General features: G+C 47.9%; 1 protein-coding gene across 1 annotated transcript; it reads right to left on the bottom strand.

Annotated features, from left to right (window-relative positions):
* Positions 1-1,093: 1,093 nt before the first annotated feature.
* Positions 1,094-12,253, bottom strand: LOC143661273 (ELMO domain-containing protein 3-like). The gene is made up of 4 exons (XM_077134767.1): positions 12,241-12,253; positions 3,493-3,569; positions 3,154-3,281; positions 1,094-2,717 (listed from the first exon to the last, which is right to left on the bottom strand). Exons 2-4 carry the CDS (start codon positions 3,549-3,551, stop codon positions 2,521-2,523), a joined length of 384 nt encoding a protein of 127 aa, XP_076990882.1. The 5' UTR covers positions 3,552-3,569; positions 12,241-12,253; the 3' UTR covers positions 1,094-2,520.
* Between the last annotated feature and the right edge of the window lie 1,720 nt (positions 12,254-13,973).

Raw genomic sequence — 13,973 nt, 5'->3', positions numbered from 1 at the left:
GCCCAGTGGCCCATCAGCTGATACAAAGAGAGCCACTAATGTGCATTTACCAAATGCACCCAAGCCCAGAGAGCAGTCAGTTTTCCCAGCCCATGTCCCATACTCATACTTTCCATATTTTGGCTGAATTGGAGGAGCAACTCCAGCCTGGCCTGTGTGTGGGCTCAGGCATGATGCCCTACACCCCTCTCCAGGGCTCCGACCCTCTCTGACCAACCTTTTCTCTCCTGTAGTCATGCCTACAACTCACCCTGCCACCTCTGTCTGTCACCTAAGGGCCCAGTCTGGAGGAAGTAAGGAAACCAAAGACTGTCAGCAAAGACAACACCAGGCACAGAGTGGGGTATCCCATCTCCCTGCCTTGTGGCCTCCTGCTGACAGCAGTCTAGGGGTTCCCTTCCACAGCTGGGTGACCATCTGCTTTTCCAACACCTGGGACGGTCCCCAGTCCAGGGGTCAGACAATGACTTCTCATGGATCTACTTGAGGGAGCAGGAAGGATAAGAGAGTGGTGGCGCACTATTAACCACCCACCCCATGGCCTGTGGTGGATGGTGGAGGACAATGGAATCCTCCAGAAGCAGAGCCCAGATGCAGGGGACAGAGCTTCCTCACAGCCTGAACACCAGAAGCCCAAATGCAGCCAAGGCCCGGCCCGGCCTGAGCAGAGCTGGGGGGTTCCCACACTTCAGCTCAAGTGACCCTGGCCTGGTGGCCCTTTTGCAGATGTGGGATCATGGCCAGGCTCACCTAGAGGCAGATGTATGGGGACCCCACAACAGTCACCCTTAACAAGAACCACGGCAACCTGCACCACTGGCTGGAGCTTGCGAGGAGTTTCTGGGGCCGGCAGTGTGACAAGGAGTATGACATCAGCTCAGCAGAAGGTCAGCCAGAGCAAGGTGAATTTCTCTCTCCTGGATCCCCAACCTGTGGCACAGCCCACCTATGCACTCACCTGGGCGGCGGGCCCAGCTCTAACCTGCCCTGGAACCACAGGGCCACAGGAAAACACCTGAAACCCTTAAACTAGAACAATTTCTTTATTTGAAAACTGCCAGTGTTCTAGTTTGCTAACTGCCAGAATGCAATATACCAGGAACAGTATGGCTTTTAAAGAGGAATTTAATAAGTTGCTAGTTTATAGTTCTAAGGCTGAGAAAATGTCCCAATTAAAACAAGTCTATGGAAATGTCCAATCTAAGGCATCCAGGGCAACATACCTTGGTTCAAGAAGGTCGATGAAGTTCAGGGTTTCTCTCTCAAGTGAGAAGACACATGGTGAACACAGTTTCTCTCTCTCATCTGGAAGGGCACATGGCGAACACGGCGTCATCTGCTGACTTCCTCTCCTGGCTTCCCGTTTCGTGAAGCTCCCTGGGAGACGTTTTCCTTCTTCATCTCCAAAAGTCGCTGGCTGATGGACTCTGCTTCTGGTGGCTATGTCGTTCTGCTCTGCTTTCTCTGCATCTCTCTCATTCTCCAAAATGTTTCCTCTTTTACAGGATTCCAGTAAACCAATCAAGACCCACCCAAATGGGTGGAGACATGCCTCCACCTAATCCAGTTTAACAACCACTCTTGATTGAGTCACATCTCCAGGGAGATGATCTAATTACAGTTTCAAACATACAGTACTGAATAGGGATTAGAAGAAATGGCAGGTTTTACAAAATGGGATTAGGATTACAACATGGCTTTTCCAGGGTCCATACATCCTTTCAAACCAGCACAGCCGGTGTGTGAATTTCCTCCTTTTCTTTGCCAGGCCAGAAAACTGTGCCTGAAGGGAACTGAACAGCTTCCACAGGTGAGAAAGCTGTCATTCAGGGGTGATTTGAGGGGAGCAGCCAGGAGAGAGACTAGGCTGAATGCCACCCCCATGTGACAAAATGGGGGTGGGGCAGTTGGGGGAGTTGGGGATGGTGAGGGTAGAGCTAGGGAGAGAAGAGGGAGAAGAGGGTAAGTGGCAAGGCCAGAAAGCCTGGGGGTTCCGTGACAGGGGCCTGGCAGAGGGAGGAGGAAGACCAGCCGGCGGACGTTTCAGGCACTTTCTCTGGTTCAAGCTGCCCTGCTGGCTGCTGCTGCTACTGCCTCCCTCCAGATGGTTACACAGTTTCCCAGCCCTGCAGACATCGGGGCCTGAGAGCACTGCCTCCAGGGAGTTGAAATACAGCTGGCCTCTGCTTGGGAATATCCTTCAGCTCAGGCTTATGTAGAACCTCCTTGCAGGGTCCATGTACGACAGGGTGAACGCCTGGCACCCAATCCTGGAAGCTGTGGTCCGGCTAAGATGACGTCTAAGGCCAAATGCTTACTGTGGAGACAGCTCTGGGGAGTGGGTTGAGTCTAACCCCATCTAATGGCTCATGAGGAGCCTTGGCTTTCCCTGACCACGTGTCTGCTGAGACTGGAAAGGCCTTGGCACAGCACAGTGCTTCCACCACAGCTCATGATGGTCCTCTGAAGGCCACTGCGGCCCAAACTGTCTGTCCTTCTGTCTGTCGGCCTGCAGTCAGGTCAGCCATGGGCCTCTGATGAGTGCAGGGGCAGGTCACACATACCCGTAAATGGGAGGTCCTTGGAGGGAGGGCCTTGTGGCCCCCGGCACTTGTGAGCTCCCAGCAGAGAGGCCTGACCCTGTGACACGCGGGCCAAGTAGCTCTCCAGGGTCTTGAGCAACAGCTTCGGGTTCTTCTTGGCCAATGCTTCCAAGTCTGAGACAGAGAGGATTGGGAAAGATGAGCAGCTCTAGGGAGCTGCCCTGGTTTCATGCAGCACTAACAACCCCCACCCAGATAGCCCGGGGAGAAAGGAGACACATCTTCTAAGATGGAAAGAGCATCGCCAAGGAAGCCCAGGAGCCACACAGAGCCTGGACCACACACTCTTCCCAGTCCAGGAAAAGCATGATTTTGAATGGTCAGTCCAACTGTCAGACTGCAGCTTCTAATTTTTGATTCAGAAAACATGACCAGCATGGGGATAAGGCCAGAAAGGGAGGAGTGATGGCTGAGAAAGGAGTAGTAAGGTCCAGAGTGTGTCAGGTAGAGATCTGGGTGAAAGCTTGGAGGGAGGGAATGGGTAAGGAACTGTAGCCCCAAATCATCTAGCCCTCAGTGCTGGGGACCCCAGGCCTCCCTGGGAGCACACCTTTGAGGACAAAGCCCGAGTCTGAGATTGTCTTGCGCTGTGTCTTCCAGATGTGGGCGAGGCGGAGGAAAGCGGCCGCATAGAAGCTGTTCACCACCGGGATGACCGCCTGCTGCCGGTTACACTCCCTGTGGCACATGGAGGCTGGGGGCTCATCAGTGCACAAGGGTGACACTGGGCCACCCTGCCCTCAGGGAATGGGCCTGAGCATCCAGGGCCTTCACAGCTGGGGTCGTGGGTGGGAGAAGGGGCTGGGGGCCCCTCTAGAAGCAGTGGGGGAGGAAGCAAGCTGGTGAAAATGAGGCAGGGTGATGGCTGGCAGGCAGCGTGGGCACTCACCTGGAGAGACAGCCCTCCCTCAGGGCCTGGATTGCGATGCGGGTGATGTTTACCGACATCACACAGAAGGGGAAGTGCTGGAATGGAGAGGCACCGGGTCAGGGGCCACCCCAGTGCCCGCCTGCCATGCTTGTCACTGGCAGCTCAGCATGGGCCACAGGCAGCAGCTGACTTACTGTTAAGCCCTTACTGCTAATTCTCACAATAATCTTCCTCCCATCTGACGGAGAAGGAAACCAAGGCCCAGCAACCAACCGTGACCTTCCTACTGCCTCAGGGCCAAGACTGCAACTGAGCTGGCATGCACAGTCCCCACGAGGCCCCAGGCCCACGTCACCTCTGTTACCTCCAGGGTCAGCATGAGCATGAGGAGTGCGGCTCAGTTACCTGACTGACTCCACAGGTGCTCAATGCCAACCCCTCCCCTTCTCTAGGCTTCCAGTTACCTGCTACTCATGAGCACCTCCTCCAAAAGCCAGTGGAGAAGAGGCCAGCAGGGGGGCAGTCAGTCCGGTCTTGCTGACACACCCTGTCTCTCAATAACACAGAGGCCTGAGGACCATCTGGGCAGGCTACCTGCCTGGAGAAGGCTGGGAGGGGGACAGTGGGGGGCTTCACCCAGAACCTCAGAGCTGTGTTTCTGGAGGGCCGAGTTCCTCTCTGTCCTTTAGTTTAAAAGCAACCAATAGGAGTTTTACATGAGCAGGGTTTGTTTGGTTTTTTTAAACAGAGATTGGGCAGACTGTACCTGTTGTTTCCCTGCTGTACATGTACAAGAACATCTGCTGAGAGGACATGCAGGTCGGTGTACCCTTTTAGTTTAGAGCAAGGGTCTATTTATCCCACCTGCTGCCCAAAAGAAGAAAAATCCATTACATTATGGTGGAGAGCGGAGCCTATGGCAGCAACCAGCTACAAATAAAAGCAGAAGTTCAGCTCCACAGTCACACAAGCCCCTTGTCAAGCACTCAACAGCCACATGTCCTTAGCAGCCACTGCACTGGACATGCAGAAACATGACCATCTATCACTGTAGAAGTTCTCCTGGACAGTGCTCAACTGCAGAGGGTCTTCTAGCTCCACAAAGACTTTCCTCAGGAGCTCCCGTGTCAACTAGATTCCAGAATCTCAGCTCTGCTACCTGCAACCTGTGTGTCCTCGGGAAGGACTCCCAACCTTGGAGATTCAGCTCTCCCAAATCTCAAAATCAAAAAAGGCAATGAGCTTTGAGTGCTGTGCTGAATAGAGCCAACCCAGCAGGCCGAGGACTGCTAGCTTCAGGAAGGCTGGTGGGCCAGGTGGCCCTTGGCTGGCCTCTGGAAACCTGGATTTCAGTAAGGTTCCCAAAGCTCCCTACCAGACAGGGTGGCTCACTGTGCCTAAATGGTGCAGACAATATGTTTTATGTACCCAGGCTTTGCCTCTAGGCATCTGGAATTTTGACACATGCCAGGCAGAGAAGGCTGATGTGACCAGCCCCCAGTCAAAACCCTGGGCACTGAGTCTTGGATGAGCTTCCCCAGAGATAGCATTGCAGATATGTCACAATGTGTTGCTGGAGAAACTAAGTGTATCTTGCGTCTCCAGGGAGAGAACACTTGGAAGCTTGAGCCTGGCTCCCACTGCACTTTGCTCCATTCTGCTCTTACCTTTGCTGATTTTGCTTTGAAACCTTTCTCTGTAATAAGTCCTAAGTGTGAGTAGGACTATATGCTGCATTCTGTGGGTTCTTCTAGAGAATCAAAGAACCTGGGGCTGGTTGTAGGGACCAGGACGTAAGTGTCATTTGGGTGCGGTCAAGTCACTAAGCATGCCAAAAGTCCTGTGAGATAGGTTTATTTTCTATGGTTTACTCTCTATCATCTCAGTACCTATACCACTGAGTACTCTGAGGACTAGGATGGGTCAGGAATGCAAAGACCTCAGCCTGATGCCCTTCTGCTCCAGGGAGGTGCTAACAAACGATTACCTGGGCTCCATGCAGAGAGCTGGAGTGGCAGCTGTGCGTGTACGGGTTAGCGTCGCCTGTTAACTAGTACATATGCTGGATTGTCTTCAGCCTAAAAATAAATAAGGGAACAAGAATATACTAGTAAACCCATTAACAGAGGATTTAAACCAACTCTTCATTCACCCTTGGGAATATCTTTAACCCTTTTATTAAGAAGCTATGAAAAACTGGAATTCAGATCTAAAATGTCTCCTTTTCTTCAGCAATTCCTGTAGACTTAGGAGTGCTGCATAGAGCTAAAATACTGCATGGAGGCTGTGTTTCGGGTACTGGCAAAGATAGCAGAGGAAATCAGATTTGGAAACGTTTGTATTCCCATTTAGGATCTGATCTCTCTTCGTGTCTCAAGGCTGGACTTAAACATAATCTGTGAGTGCAATACTGAAACGGGAAGACCAGACCATCTTCTCTGGCCACTGTTCAAGGGACCCCACCCTAAGGATTCCAATTCAGTAGTTCTGGGCACAGGCCTGGGCATCTGTATGTTAACTCACTGCCCCCCAGCTGAAGTGTGCTGCTGGCCAGGAATCACTGCTGCAAAGAGCCCACAGCTAGGCTTAGTGCCAGCAAATGGGGGATCTGGGCCCTCACTCACCAGCTACTAGCTACCTGGATTTGGGCTGATGGGGTGAAACAATGGTTGAAAAACTGCTGGGAAAGTCGTAAGAACCGTGGATATGAATAGTGTTATTATAAGGTGCTTCCCTTCCTGCCAGTCTTTACTCTGAAGTGCCCTGTGTCTCCCAGAGTGACTGGGGGCAGTTCTCCTGCTTCTCAGGCCACTTCCACCAGGCTGGGAGTCATGATCCATAGGGGTCCTGGTTAGCAGGACAGACCACAGGCACCTACAACTTCAGCTCTCTCCTAGGAGAGGGCAGGACTGCTGCTGGCAGGGCTATGATCCCCACAGAGATGTTTTCTGGAAACATCTGATTTTTAAAAATTCCTAGGGGCTTGAGGTCCAGTTTTATTTTAAAGCCTTGAAATTATATACAACTCAAGGAATTTTAAAATAAAGCTGGAAGGGACATTAGAATTATTTAGACCAACCTCTTCATTTCATAGAAGAAAAAACAGAGGCCCAGAGAGGTTAATGCTACAGATGGAACCAGAATCTGGCTTCCAGATCCTGGAGGCCAGCCCTTTTACTTCCTTTTTTTGTATTGAGCTGCTATTCCTTCTTCTCGTTTGCCACATGAATCGTGGGGTTAATGCAAGTCTCTAACATATTCACCAGAGGCCAGATGAAGGCAGAGGAAACAGATGTGTCCAAGTGATCTGTCCGGGTCCATGAAGATCGGTGTGCCCAGAATTGATTCTCTGTTCCTGCTCTTTCCTCGGCCTCTTGTCTCAGGCATCCGAATGGATTTCTCTGGTCCCTCATCCAGCCCTTCCTCGAAAGCACAAATGAGGGCTGCTGAGTTGACAAGAATCCTCTACCGTGGTTTCCTTTTGCTACAGGAAGGTCTGAGAAGAGAGTCTTGTCTGAGGTAAGTTTACCTCAGTTTACAGGAAATACTCCCTGGCTGTGGGGTGCTGGGCCTCTGTCCCCAGTCTCTAAAATGAAGGGGCTAGACCAGCAACCACAAAGACACGCTTCAAGTCTGGAGTCTGCTATTATGAAGCCAGCCTTGGCAAGAGACCACGTCAGTTCATACGCTACCTTACAGAGCCCTCAAATTCGGCCCAGGCATTACATTCCTGCACTAAGAAAACCACAGCCTGTGCCCACATTCTCAGCCTGGGGGGTCCCAGCTACTTGTGGAGTCGGACTCTTGCCCTCTCCAGAACTCATGGACTAGAAAGGCAAATGTGAAACCTTAAGATTCAAATGGTGGTACCCCAAGAAGAAACAGAGATATTCTATAAAAGTTAGAAACAAACAACTACCCAGGTGCCAGGAACTGTCCATCTGTGTGTCTGCGTTTAAGAAGCTTTGGATTCAAGAAGTGGTTGCCTTACCAAGGGTCATGTGTATGTGCAGGGATGCTGCCATTGATTTAAAAAACATAAAATGCATTTCTACTCATGAAAAGCAAGGCTACCTCAATAATTGACACTTCCTGAGTGTTTGATAAGCTTGGCACTTTACATAGCTTATCTCCAATTTAGAACAACTCTATAAGGTTGCAATTATTTTCCCAGATTACAAACCACTCTCTATTTCAAGAAAAAAGAAGTCCTTAGAGACATGTTTGATACCAAGGCTGAGGCAGAGAAAATACAAGATGAGGGTGGGGCATCTCGCAGTGCCAGAAAGGGTTCAAACAAGGGCGGGGGCACACTGAAAGGGCCCCGGGCTTACCTGAAATAGCCCTAATCACCTAAGTCGGGCAAAGGAGGAAAAGAAGAATCAGAGTAGTGAACTATGACCTACTAAATAAAATACCTATTCACATGCGCAAACTGATAGAAAAGTAATTGAATAACATATGTAGGTGAAAGTCTGAGGAGAAACAGGATATCTGTAGAGCCTCAAGGCATCACCCCTGAGGGAGTAATTTCAAAGGGTTAAAAGTCACTTTTGACCCCTGCAGATACCACCTTAACCCAGTGATCAGGGCTAGCACTCCAGGATGAAGACAGAAGGATACCACGTGTACCCCGATCCGAGGCAAGGACAAGGGCATGTCACGTCTGTGCCATCAGCCCAGGACCAGAGCTGCTGATCCACACGCTGACAATTCTCATCTCCAGCCAAAACCTCTCTCCTCATGCCTTACTCATTTACTCCAAAGTCTGACAGACCTCTCAAAATATGGGTGCTTCCACGGGACCCCTAAAACTTGCTCTGTCTCTTTCCATTTCAGTTAAAAGCAACCCTACTTTTCCAGTTACTCAGACTAAAAGTCATAACCAACTCCTCTTTTTTTTCTTAGACCCAAATCCAACCCATCATGTAAACAAGCTGGCTCTATTCTTTCGAATTTATAGCCTAGAGAAACCACAGGTAGACTCTGACCACTTCTTATTTTCACCTCCACTGAAAATATCCTAGTCCGAACCGCCACCATCTCTAGCGTGGATGCTGCACCAGCCCTCACTAGAGCTATTCTCAACCCAGCAGCAGGTAAGGGGTGATCTCCTTACAACTCTTCCCTGGCTCCTTGTTTATACAGCAAAATGAAAAGTCGTCGTCACTACCTACCAGGGCGTGCTCCCTTTGTAACTTCCTACTGCTTGCCCCCTGCTCCAGTTGGCTTCCATCCTATTCTCTACATAGGTTAGACACACCCCTTCCTGAGGATGTTTGCCCCAGCTGCTCCCCTTTCCCAGATGGCATCAGCAGGGCTATATCCCACCTCCTTTAGCTCTGGCCTTCTCAAGAGCGTCCCTAATCACCCTATAGACACTGTCACCTCCCCGCAAGCCATTCTCCAAACCCCACCTGATTTCTTCTTCCTCAGCATTTACTACCAACATTCTCTATAATTTACTTATTTATTATGCTTTGCCTTGTCTCCTCTGCTGCAAGATAAGCTCCTCACGAGCAGGATATTTGTCTGCTTTGTTCACAGATGTACCCCGAGTGCTAAGAACTGTACCCAGCACACAGGATGCTGAGAAAATATTTGTTCAGTCAACAAATGAGTTCCAGGTCCCTTGAATCTGGGACAGACAAATGGCAGGAGGGCTGGTTAAATCTGTTTTCTAAAACAGAGGCACCCATGTTTCTTGAAGATTGTATAATGATAGAGCTTTCGTAATGTGACTGTGTGGTTGTGAAACCCTTGTGTCTGATGCTTCTTTTATCTACCTTATCAACAGGTGAGTAAAACATATAGATTAAAAATAAATAAATAATAGGGGGAACAAATGTTAAAATAAATTTAGTAGATTGGAATGCTAGTGATCAATGAAAGGGAGGGGTAAAGGGTATGGTATGTATGAATTTTCTTCTGTTTTTTTTTTCTAATTGATGCAAATGTTCTAAGAAATGATCATGATGAATATACAACTATGCGATGATATTGTGAGTTACTGATTATATAACAAGAATGGAATGATCATATGGTAAGAATGTTGTGTTCGTATGTGGTTATGTTTCATAAATAAAAATAAATAAAAATAAAAGAGGCACCACCACCTTTTTAAAAAAATTTATTAATTTAAAAAATTTAACAAATGTAATAAAACATTAGATAATCAGTAATTCACAATATCATCACTTAGTTGCATAGTCATCATTTCTTAGAACATTTGCATCCATTCAGAAAAAGAAATAAAAAGACAATAGAAAAAGAAATAAAACGAAAACAGAAAAAACAAAAAAAAGATTATACCTACCATACTCCTTACCCCTCACTTTCATTGATCACTAGCATTTCAAACTAAGTTTATTTTAACATTTGTTCCCCCTATTATTTAATTTTATTCCATATGTTCTACTCATTTGTTGACAAGTGTATTAGTTAGGGTTCTCTAGAGAAACAGAATCAACAGGGAACACTTGCAAATATAAAACTTATGAAAGTGTCTCACACGACCGTAGGAATGCAGAGTCCAAAATCCACAGGGCAGGCTGCGAAGCTGATGACTCCGATGGATGGCCTGGATGAACTTCACAGGAGAGGCTCACCAGCCAAAGCAGGAATGGAACCTGTCTCCTCTGAGTCCTCCTTAAAAGGCTTCCCATGATTACATTTAGCATCACTAATTGCAGAAGACACTCCCCTTTGGCTGATTACAAATGGAATCAGCTGTGGATGTAGCTGACGTGCTCATGACCTAATCCTATGAAATGTCCTCATTGCAACAGACAGGCCAGCGCTTGCCCAATCAGATAAACAAGTACCACAACTTGGCCAAGTTGACACCTGTCCCTAATCATGACAGTCCACCCCTTGTCAACTTGGCCAGGTGAGCATACCTAGTTCTGTTGCTGTGGACACAAACCAATGGTATGGGAATCTCATCTGTTGCTAATTACATCTGCAGTTGGCTAGGAGGCGTGTCTGCTGCAATGAGTGACGCTTGACTTAACTGGCTGGTGCTTAAATGAGAGAACGCAATGTAGCACAGACTAGCAGCTTGGCATTCCTCATCTCAGCACTAGCAGCTCAGCCCAGGCCTTTGGAGATGCAGAAAGAAGTCACCCCGGGGAAGGTTGTTGGAACCCAGGGGCCTGGAGAGAAGACCAGCAGAGACCATCTTGTGCCTTCCATGTAAGAAAGAACCTCAGTGGAAAGTTAGCTGCCTTTCCTCTGAAGAACCAACAAAATAAATACCCTTTTATTAAAAGCCAATCCATCTCTGGTGTGTTGCATTCCGGCAGCTAGCAAACTAGAACAACAAGGTAGATAAAAGGAGTATCAGACACAAGGTTTTCATAATCACACAGTCACATTGTGAAAGCTTTATCATTATACAATCATCTTCAAGAAACATGGCTACTGGAACACAGCTCTACATTTTCAGGAAGTTCCCTCCAGCCTCTCCATTACATCTTGAATAACAAGGTGATAATGCATAAGAATAACCTCCAGGATAACCTCTCTACTCTGTTTGGAATCTCTCAGTCATTGACACTTTGTCTCATTTCACTCTTCCCCCTTTTGATCAAGAAGGTTTTCTCAATCCCTTGATGTTGAGTTTCAGTTCATTCTAGGGTTTTTCTCAATCCCTTGTTGCTGAGTTTCAGCTCATTCTAGGATTTCTGTCCCATGTTGCCAGGAAGGTCCACACCCCTGGGAGTCATGTCCCATGTAGACAGTGGGAGGGTGGTGAGATTGCTTGTTGTGTTGGCTGGAGACCACATCTGAGCAACAAAAGAGGCTCTCTTGGGGGCACCACCACCTTTTACTACCTGGCAGAATCATCAACCCAACCCCAGAGAACTATCCAGGGAGGAGACTGAGGGGATGTAGTCAGTAAGTCTGTGTGCCATGTCTTTTCCTCTTAGGCAAATGAAGGCTCATTTTCCTCCCTCAGGGCAGGAGAAACTACCAGTACCATGCAAAGGATTTCCTCAGAGAGGGCAGCAGTGATGGTTGGGTTCATGTGTCAACTTGGCTTGGTAACGGTACCCAGCTGTCTGGTCAGGCAAGCACTGCCTAACTGTTATGTGAGGACATTTCATGAGCTTCAATCATCAATAAGTTGTTTGCATTTATGGCTGATTACATCTATAATAAAGTAAGGAGTATCTTCCTCAATGAGAGACATTTAATCTAATCGACTTAAGGCATTAAAAGAAGTGATGACTTCAGCAGTCAGAAGAGAGAACTTTCATCTCTACTTCAGCCAGCCAGTTTCTCCTGGGCGAATTCATCGAGTACATCAGAGTTGCCAGCTTGCAGTGTGCCCTATGGAATTCAGACTTGTGTGTCCCACAGTTACATGCACATTTTTATTAAAGCTCATAATATTTACAGATATCTCCTGTTGGTTCTGTTTCCCTAGAGAACCCTGACTAATGGAGTAGTGAATTGAAACAATAACATCACAAGACTAGCAGCTGTGCTAAGAGCTTTTGCATATTATCCCATTTAGTTTTGCCAATAAACCGGCTGAAGTTTTTGCGATCTCCACTCTACAGATGGGGAAACTGAGGCTCAGAAGCATTGAGCCTTGACACACAGTTAACAAGTGGAGCAGTGTAGATTCTAACTTCAGACAGAAGTCCGTCCCTGGTTTGCCTCAGCATCTGTCCGGGGGCCCTCCTGGCTTGCTCGGGAAAGCCCTGCAGCTCAGGTCCCAGCTCCACAGTCATCTCCTGAGTCCCGCCAGAGCCCCACCTGGATGTGGTGATGAGACAGTCAGAAAATCTCCTGTGCCATCAGCAAGGTCTTTGAGTCCATCACCAGGTACAGCAGATGCAGAAGACCAAGGAAACCTGCTCCTCACAGGTCCATGGTTGGATTTGCTCCTATAACAGTATGCACAAGGAAACTGGAGTGGGCCAGTGAGCTTCCCCTGAGCTTCAAGGACTTAGTTTGAGAAGTTGCCTCTGGCACTCGCCTCTTCCCCGGGCTAGTGGAGCAGGAAAAGCCAGGCTCACTACCTGCTTCCTGCTATGAATGACTCCAAGGGGCTGAGCAGAAGGGCTAGGAGGCTACACAAGCTGGCAGTGAGGCCAGAGCACCCTGGGAACAGCCTCCTATATCTGTTTTCTTCTGTCAGTTTATTGCTGCCCTTGGCCCTCAGTCATTTTTCCACACATTTGCCAGAGTTATCCTTTAAAAACAGATGTGAAAAAAACAAAACAAAACATAACAGATGTGAGACTTTTGGTTCTGGAACAAGATGAAATAGATATACTTCTCTATATTTCTCCCACTCTCTTTTTTTTTAAACTTTTTTGTTTTGTTTTGTTTAGTATAACATATATACAAAGCAAAGAAATAAAAAAGTAATAGTTTTCAAAGCACTCTTCAACAAGCGGTCACAGGACAGACCTCAGAGTTTGTCACGGGCCACCACATGATCTTCATATTTTTCCTTCTAGCTGCTCCAGAATATAGGAGGCTAGAGCCTCCTACTCTTTATCCAGTTTTTAATGTTTACTTGATTGAATTTTTTATACAAAGACTCCGTGGTTTTCATAAGAAAAGAATTCCAAAAAAAGGAAGGGAAGTATAGAGGAGGGCTAAAGAAGGGAGAGATGGGTCTTTTAGAAATGGTGTCTATGCCTCCCCCTAAGTACCTAAAAACCCTGGACGTTAATACATAAAACAAACCTAAGATGATTCTGGAATGCAGAGAAGAGTAGGCAGACTGGCGTAAAGCACTATGGTGGGTTTCCTGGGCTTCTATTCGCATAGGACATCTCAACTGGAGGCTGGACAAACCACATACCAAAAATGCCAACGGGAGAAGACCAAAAGAGCTCCCTGCAAAGCTGCTCTCTCTAGTCAAGGGACTAGGAAAGGGGCGTCCTAGCAACACAGAAAACTTAGATACTATTCACCCTACTGCAACCAAGCTCCACAGAAAAAGCTGTGGCCCAATCCAACCCCCACTGGCCAAGATGAAATGGGAACCTCAACTTCCACCCTCGCCTGGCTGTAACAAGGCACTCCTTAGTTCTGAGAGCTTCAAGTCAGAGAAGGCTGAGTGGGGAGTGCCTTCTGGAGTGTCAGAAGAGGGCATGTGGAAACTGTAATGAGGCATATACCCTCTACCCCCTCTCCATCAGGGTGGCCTCAGCAGTGGTAGAGCAGAGAATTGGACTTTTACCATCTCCCAGCAGTAATGAGGGACACCCTCGGTTCCCCCACTGGCTTTGTGTCAGAGGAGGCCTGCCAAAGCAAAAGGTTTAAACAAGGTCTGGAGTGTCACACCCCAAAGCCCATGATACAATCACAAATCACTTGTACACCAAGAACCAGGAAAATGTTACTTTGGATGAGAGAAGAATCAACATAAACCATGTTCTAGTTTGCTAGCTGCCAGAATGCAATATACCAGAAATGGAATGACTTTTAAGAAGGGGAATTTAATAAGTTGCTAGTTTACAGTTCTAAGGCTG

The sequence above is a fragment of the Tamandua tetradactyla genome, chromosome 17, assembly GCF_023851605.1.
Source record: "Tamandua tetradactyla isolate mTamTet1 chromosome 17, mTamTet1.pri, whole genome shotgun sequence".
Lineage (NCBI taxonomy): Eukaryota > Metazoa > Chordata > Mammalia > Pilosa > Myrmecophagidae > Tamandua > Tamandua tetradactyla.
This window is presented reverse-complemented; position numbering and strand designations above follow the sequence as displayed.

Coding starts and splice junctions, on each gene's coding strand:
- LOC143661273 (XM_077134767.1), bottom strand. CDS start 3,551: ATGTCGGTAAACATCACCCGCATCGCAATCCAGGCCCTGAGGGAGGGC. Junction 3,282..3,492: donor AGGGAGGGCTGTCTCTCCAG/GTGAGTGCCCAC, acceptor CATGTGCCACAG/GGAGTGTAACCGGCAGCAGG. Junction 2,718..3,153: donor CTCGGGCTTTGTCCTCAAAG/GTGTGCTCCCAG, acceptor TCTCTGTCTCAG/ACTTGGAAGCATTGGCCAAG.